This window comes from Periophthalmus magnuspinnatus, chromosome 18 (assembly GCF_009829125.3).
Source record: "Periophthalmus magnuspinnatus isolate fPerMag1 chromosome 18, fPerMag1.2.pri, whole genome shotgun sequence".
Lineage (NCBI taxonomy): Eukaryota > Metazoa > Chordata > Actinopteri > Gobiiformes > Gobiidae > Periophthalmus > Periophthalmus magnuspinnatus.
In genome coordinates this window covers 6,257,789-6,265,741 of record NC_047143.1, presented here as the reverse complement: position 1 = coordinate 6,265,741, position 7,953 = coordinate 6,257,789, and the positions used below count along the sequence as shown (strand labels likewise).

At 35.1% G+C, this 7,953-nt stretch overlaps 1 protein-coding gene across 4 annotated transcripts in view; it reads left to right on the top strand.

The window, feature by feature from the left end:
- Window positions 1-5,638: 5,638 nt before the first annotated feature.
- The window catches only part of LOC117386461 (acidic leucine-rich nuclear phosphoprotein 32 family member D-like), a 146,332-nt gene continuing 144,017 nt past the window's right edge, over window positions 5,639-7,953 (top strand). For 3 of the 4 annotated variants that reach the window (XM_055228861.1, XM_055228860.1, XM_033983818.2), the window contains exon 1: window positions 5,670-5,826. In XM_055228861.1, the coding sequence (XP_055084836.1) occupies window positions 5,773-5,826 (54 nt within the window). In that variant the 5' untranslated portion in view covers window positions 5,670-5,772. Of the gene's footprint in view, window positions 5,827-7,953 lie in introns of all 4 variants that reach the window. The other variant, XM_033983820.2, reaches the window with a different exon arrangement.

Below are 7,953 nucleotides of genomic sequence, written 5' to 3'. Positions count from 1 at the left end.
GCACTACTACTGGTACTACTACTATTACTACTTGTATTTGTACCACTACTACTACTACTACTACTACTACTACTACTACTACTACTACTACTAATTATACTATTACTACTACTTATACTACTACTATTACTAATAATACTTTTGTCACTTGTACTACTACTACTACCTGTACTTGTACTACTACTTGTACTACTGCTACTCCATGTACTACTACTTGTACTACCACTGCTACTACTACTTGTACTTGTATCACTACTTCTACTACTACTACTACTACTACTAATTGTACTATTACTACTAGTTGTACTACCTCTACTACTTGTACTTGTACTACTATTTGTACCACTACTACTCCTTCTACTACTACTACTAGACATGAGCTACATTGTTTACAGAATACTGCATTTCAGTCACCTCTTGGATGTGAAGCTCAAAAGTGGAATAATGACACAATGCAATAAAGATGAACAATAACATGTTGAACTGAACTTAAACTCTGACCTTTGCCAAATCCTCTCAGCTCTTCTGTCCAAACAAACACTTTTACTACTGGATTTTATTTATTATTTTTCATGTAACTGGACCTTCTTTTGCAGTTTTGAGTTTGTTTGAGACTAGATTTTGGACTTTCTGGCCAGAGGTGGGTAGTACTCAGTTACATTTAGTCAGTTACATTTACTTGAGTTACTTTTTAAAGAAATTGTACTTTTCAGAGTACTTTTCTAGCAGCATACTTTTACTCCCTTAGTTTGTCTCATTTTTGTGTCTGTCCTTTGAAAACACCAGATTTTGTGCATTATTTAATATTTTGTCCTTACAATTACATTAACTTTAAATTATAAATCAGATGTTATGTCCCAACAGTTACTTGTTAAGTTACTCTTGCTTGAGTAGTAGTTTTACTCTTACTGGAGTAATTTCTTGTACTGCTACTTTGAAGTCACATTACTTTTACTTGAGTACAATTTCTGGCTACTCTACGCACCTCTGGCTCTTTTACACTCCTCTTGTTACTCTGCGCATGTTACTGTTACCTTCATGTTTGCGTTTCAAATGGAAAAGTGCTTTATAACATTTTAAAGACTTGAGTCATTCATTTATTTCTTTTCTGCCTTTTTTCTGAAGCTGGATTTTCTTTATTTTGTATTTGATTTCTGGATTGTTCTTGTGTCCTCTTCATTTTGTATTTGATTTTTGGATTGTTCTTGTGCCTCTTTGGCGACACAGATTCTAACCTCAATGAGGGACTTGTACAGTGTTATTTATTGTTCACTGTTTTCAAAACACCAACATTGTCAGACCACACCCACATTTACCAAAAACACTTCACCAGTATAATAATATTCTCCATCAATAGTAGAAAAAAAACTACTACCATATGTAGCCCGTGTTCTAACTGTTTTTTTGGTCCTTCCCCTACTCTCGGTCCCCCTACTTTATTCCCTGAGCATCTGAGCTCTGCATATTTATACCAGAATAACAAAGATACATACATTTCAAAGCAGTGACTTTTGTTTCACACCCATGAGATAATGAACGTTTACACCTGAGGACAGGACAAGACAATAAAGGCTTTCCTGGAGGATGAAGACGGAGCCTTCACACATGGTAATGTTTAGTCTGGGTCTGACAGACTGACACAGATTAAATGCTTTTAAAGACACAACATGAATATATTTAAATTTCTATCACACTCCAGAATTCACTTTTATGTTTAAACCAAACTGGCAGTTCAAAAGAGACAGTCATGTGACGCTCACTCTGCTTTCTGATTGGATAAACTTTTTCAGAAAATTTTAATACATTTATTTATTTTTTTATAAATCATCATTAGAACTGTTATCAGCAAAAGATGTCCGGGGACATCGACAGGTCAGGTCTATGAAATCTTTCCTTTAAAGTATTGATCAGTTGTAGGTTGACAGTGAAGTGGGCGTGGTCTGACATGTTGTGTTGCGTTTACTGTCTGCCTTGTGGCTGTGTAAGAATGGCCTCCGCCTCTGAACCTGTGTTTTCTGTGGGCTGTGTGTGTGAGGGGTAAATTACACACTATAGTCTAATCTATGGACTGTCTGTATAGAGTATTATTTATTATTTATTTATTTATTTATTTAAGTGTCATATTTATTGATCAGGCACCAGTTATCAAGACATTTCTGCTCCACAAAGACGGCACAAATAAGATATTAGGTTTACCCTAGTTTTAGACTTGGTTTAGTTCTGTTTCAGACTTGGGTTTGACCTGGGCTTGGTCCTGGTTAAGATCTGTTATTCATGATTGATAGACCTACATATATGTTTGGTTTTGGACCTGGTTTAAACCTGATTAAGTCCTGGTTTAGACAAGCTTAAGTCCTGGTTAAGTCCTGATTATGAAGTCCTGTTTTAGACCGGGTTAAGTACCGGTTTAGACCAGGTTTAGTCCTGGTTAAGTCACGGTTAAGTCTTGGTTTAGACCGAGTTAAGTCCTGGTTAGGCCCTGGTTAAGATTGGGTTAAGTCCTGGTTAAGTCTTAGTTTAGATCTGGTTAAATCCTGGTTTAGACCAGGTTAAGGCCTGGTTAAGTACTGGCTTAGACCTGGTTAAATCCTGGTTAAGTACTGACTTAGTCCTGGTTAAGTACTGGCTTTGACCTGGTTTAGACTGTGTTAAGTCCTGGTTTAGACCAGGTTAAGTCCTGGTTTAGACCGGGTTAGTTCCTGGTTAAATCCTGGTTAAATCCTGGTTAAATCCTGGTTAAATCCTGGTTAACCCAACACAGGTGTTCGTCCAGCTTTATCCCAAATCAGCAATGCATTTTTCTATACTAAACTTCAGATTTTGTAGTTTTTACTGATTTAGTCCCATTTAATTGCAAATCCAAGTTATTTTGTAGGTTTTATCTTTGTGGAGCAGTTTGGTTTTGGGGTTTGGGCACATGTTTGGGGCGGGCATTTGAGGCGTGCTCATTGAATAGCTGTGATACTAACTGTTGCTCTCCTTGTATTGGACAATGATATATAAGACCACTGTATGTATATCTGCTTGTCGTGAAGATGACTACAATGTAATGACAATAAAGATATCACTATGGCAATGTAATAATGCTCATTCTGTCACTTTATTTTATATTTCAGGGTGCATTCACTGTTCACACTTGCACTCACACCTCCTCAAGTGTCCTATATTATGTGAAACTGACTCGTGTGAGCTTTTACCCATGTTATAATGCTGTTACCTCACCAAAAACTAACCGGGGTTGTGTTTTATTTCATTCATTCATTCAAGTTTTAGTAAACTTGGATTATTAGGCTGTCTGAATCCTCAAAGTTCAAAATGCTCTTTAAAAGTGAAACCAATTAGAGTACCATTTAGAGTAATAAAACCAGAAAAAAACACAAACTGCAATGATCCCTACTTTTGGCATTACAGTATAATATAAAAAATGGCCATTATTTGCACAGTGGTCTATATTTTCTTACTGGACTGGCAGGAACACCAACAAAAATACTTTACATTACTGTACTATCATCGTATCTACTCTTTAATTCAAAGTTTTGAATCTGAACTTAAATAAACTAAATATCACTTCTTTAATAATCTACTTTCTGGGTTAGAGTCAGGGTTAGTGGGTTAAGGGTTAGGGTTAATTCTGGCCCAGGTCTGAACTTGTGATAACAATCAATCCAACTGTTACATAACTAAGTCCAGTACAGTGAAAACATTAATAATCAACAGCGCCATCTTCTGGGCAAAGATAATATGGCCTAAAATTATCTGCTCCATGTACTGTGCACTATCTATCAAAAGTTAGGGCACGTCTGCTTAATTTTTCTTTGTTTGTTTGCTACTTTTGCTTTGTTGACAGCGCTGCAGACCCTTGGCTTTTTATTCACGAGCTTCTTAAATGTAGTGTACTTCCCACTTACAGGACAGGACACAAAAATCCGAGAAAAAAAAAAAAAATCGGAGAGTTCAATTATTTAAACGTCCACAGGGGGCGCTTATGTTTATTTTGACTCTGCGCAGTTTCCCTCCAAATCTTGCCTTCACGTGCTCCCGAAAAAATTTAATGTTATTGTGTAAAATGTTTCAATTTGAACTATTTTGCTTTTAAACTTGGCGTCAAGATAAAAAAAAAAGAGTGTACAAGAGAATACAATATAAATGTGCTTTCTATAAATGTTTTTCCAGTTAATTGAATTAGCACATTTACTCATTTGTCTTCTTTTTTTAGAAATCTAAAAATAAGGAAATAAAATATACGTAAAAAAATAAAATATGCAGTATAAATAAATATGAATTAAGGGTAGTTTATGTGTATGGATCATTTTATTTCTTTGGGACCTCCACAGTATCGATCTAAGTTAAACATTTTGGGGGAATGTGAATTTCTGTAAAATATCCCATGGTCTTTTAAAGCAGCAAACGGTTTGACCCATTTTTCACACGAAGCTTAAATGTTTCATCAAGTTGGACGGATCCAGGGAGGAAACAGGCCGCTCCACCGTCAGATTAAAGTGGGAATTGTAACATATGTTTCCATAAAACACTTAAGAAGATGAGCATGAGTTACAAAAATAAATACATAAATAAATAAAATAATAAAATAAATAAATAAATAAATAAATAAATAAATAAATAAATAAATAAATAAATAAATAAATAAATAAATAAATTAAATTAAATTAAATTAAATTAAATTAAATTAAACTAAATTTAACTAAATTTAATTAAATTAACATCTATGGTGGGCCTATAGAAAAGAAAAACATGTGATCCAATGTTCTATTTTGTAATATATATTAGAGTTGTCAAAAATATTAAAAAAAAAAAAAAATCTGATACTAACCGATACTAAAGCTAGTAACAAAACTTAAAAGTCACATTTTCAGGACAGCAATGTACCTTTCCCGAATAGCTTTAAAATAACCGTGAGCTGTATCAGAACAAGTATAAGACACAGACTAGACTAGTATACACCAGTATGGAACCTACCTGGAGCCCTGAAGGCCACATGGTAATTTAAAAGAAAGTACTATGTTATAATGTTGAAAATCACAGTCTACTGTCTAAATAAAGAGTGTTCTTTCTTATCATCGTGGTATCAGAATCAGTATTGAGTATCGAGCCTATCGAGTTTGAAATTTTAGTATCGTGACAACACTATTTTGTGGTGGATCAAAACTCAATTCCATTATCAGACCCAAACTGAAAGGGGTTTCTACTTGCCCCCATTCCATTTTACAGAACCTTTACCTCACCAGATCACAAATGTACAGACCATCAGCTTACAAAATTGTAGTGCCCATAGTCGTACCACGGCTTTGCCTAAATTAAAATGTCCACAGTGTCTCATAAAGCATGTAAATTTCCATGACCAAATGTTGGTGGGAAAACCAGGCTAAATTACAAATCAGATCTGTGACGAGGTGCCCTCAGTCATAAATATAAAATAAAATATATCTATGACTGAGAAATAAAATAATTCAAAACATTCATAATTTATTCAGTATGTTTAATGATACTATGGGGCTTTCCAGGCAAAGGAAGACAACCTCCAATAACAAGCACCAGTTATTTCAAACATATTCACTGTTCCTCTTTTTCAGACTTGATGGAAAGGAGTCTGACGCCCCACAAGCAGGAACTAAGGACTTTTATTGTGAAATCCGGAGCCGGAAGTCCTCTTTGTTATTCATCTGCCTTCACTGCGGCTCCTCGTGTTTTTACCGAAGAGAGAACCAAGAAGAAATACTTCACGATCCAAACTCAGACCAAATACAGCCGAAAATGGACATGAAAAAGAGGCTCTCGCTGGAGTTGAGGCACCGGTCCCCTTCGGAGGTAAAAGTCGGGTTCCGCGCGCTCTTTTTCCGCGTAATTTATCCATAGACCCGGCTAGTGCTGCTGGAGGAGGAGTCTTCGAGCACATGGCTGATGTCTACAGCCTTGGAAATGTTTTAAAATGTCCAGAATGTCTTAAATTTACTCTAAGTTACGCGTTTTGCTGTAAAAATTGAAGAAATGATCATAATCTGGTTATAATCTGGTTTTACGCATTGGAGCTGGTTTTACGCACTGGAACTGGTTTTACGCGCAGTTGAGCCGCTCGATAACTGCAAGTCACAGCTCAGTTTTAGCTTAATTTTGGTGCACAATATGTGCAAATTATTACCCATTTAAGCAGACGTGATATAAATAACAATTACGTAGTTTATAGTTTACTTGTATTGCTAAAATGTGTGGCAGGTTATGCGTAAAAATCTACTCTCGGGCCCGACTAGTTTCTGACGCCTTGTTAAATTTTATTGCATTTATTCAACTCTAATAAGTTTATCACTGAATGTTTCACTTAAACAGATGAATTAAATGGCCTAATAATTATACAACTAACCAAAATATAAGTTTTGAAATGCAATGATACTTTTGGTGCACATCATGATACTGACTTATTTTGCTATTTTTCCAGCTGGGGTTTGTGGGTTTGCCTGATCTAATCTTAATCTAATCTAAATCTAAAAATTGTATTCTGTGACTCAAAATAACTTGATGGATATCACTTTGTAATAAATAATCTTACTGTTTATGTTGCACCCTGCATTACCCAGGGATTAGTCGGAGCCCAAGTACGAAGGCGCGTAGCTAGTAAAATGCTAGTTGGCTAAAACACTACAATTTCTTACTTTATGTTAACATGGGGCTATGTTAAATCACAAAATTATTACAGGACAAAACATTTGATTGGGTAGATTGATTACAAATGCTTAAATGAGTGAAAAAATGCAAGGAAGTGTAAATAAATTTGATAAATATGCGTTAGCTAGGTGGCTAAACGGCAGCGACACGCATGTATTGAGTTTACCAACAGCAGGTGGATGGACAGCAGCACTTTTATGAAACAACTGAACCAATATTTATGTTGTACATTTTATACCATAATAAAAAGCCTTTTTTAATCTTTTGAATTGATTATTAGATATAGCCTATCCTAAACGAGGTAAACGAGTAAATAATATGTCTAAATTCACGTTGCATAAGATAATTGATGATCATGTTCTAATGTGCTAATTAAAAAAAAAATCATATAGGAAAACCAGTCATTTCATACAATGTTTTACTCTTCTCTGGCCATATAAAACTATCATAAATATCTAAGTTCTGAGGCAAAATGGGGGAGGGGGGATTATTTAGGGAAAGTCCTCTTTTGTAGCAGTGCAGTTGAAAAGTTTGTGGTGACAGGATGACAGTTGTTTGAGTGACTCATAGCGTAAAAAACACCATCTTTTGTTCTTGTAAAGGTAAAGTAGGCTTGATCTTAGTTATTCTTCACGATAGTTGAGAGTAGGAGTGGATAATTGACAAAAAAAATTATAAATGACAATCATAGAAAGGTGCTGAACTAGGCCTGTCACGATAACATTTTGAAGTGTGATATATTGCTGAAGTAACTATAGACAATAATTGATAATATTGCAACTAATTTATGCCACTGACACAACAACCCAAGAGCAGATTTAAACCATATAAAACTATTCTAAATCAACTATATTGCAGGCCTATACTGAACATTTTTAAAGATGTACTGAGTAACTTTTCTCATCTTAAATAGAGCCAACCTAATTGCTTGTCTCTGTTTAATATATTTTCATTTGATTTCTGCAGGTATTGGTGACAAATCAAATAAAAACATGCATTCTTATTGCAAGTATGGTGGCCTCTCCACAGATCTGATTTGTTAATTTGCCTAGTGGAGTCGGCTTGTGTCATAAACATATAGATGGATAATTCGTCACTGTAATGTAGTAGATCTTTCCAGGTAAAGCAAGAGCATGTCAATTGAGTCAAGCAGGTGGTAGAGGTCAGTACCGTTACTGCATAATCGTATATTTATTTTTGTCACATTGTCCACTCTTTTTACCAATTATTTTGAAAAATGACTTGGGTGAGGGCTACATAACTTTTACCTTTGAG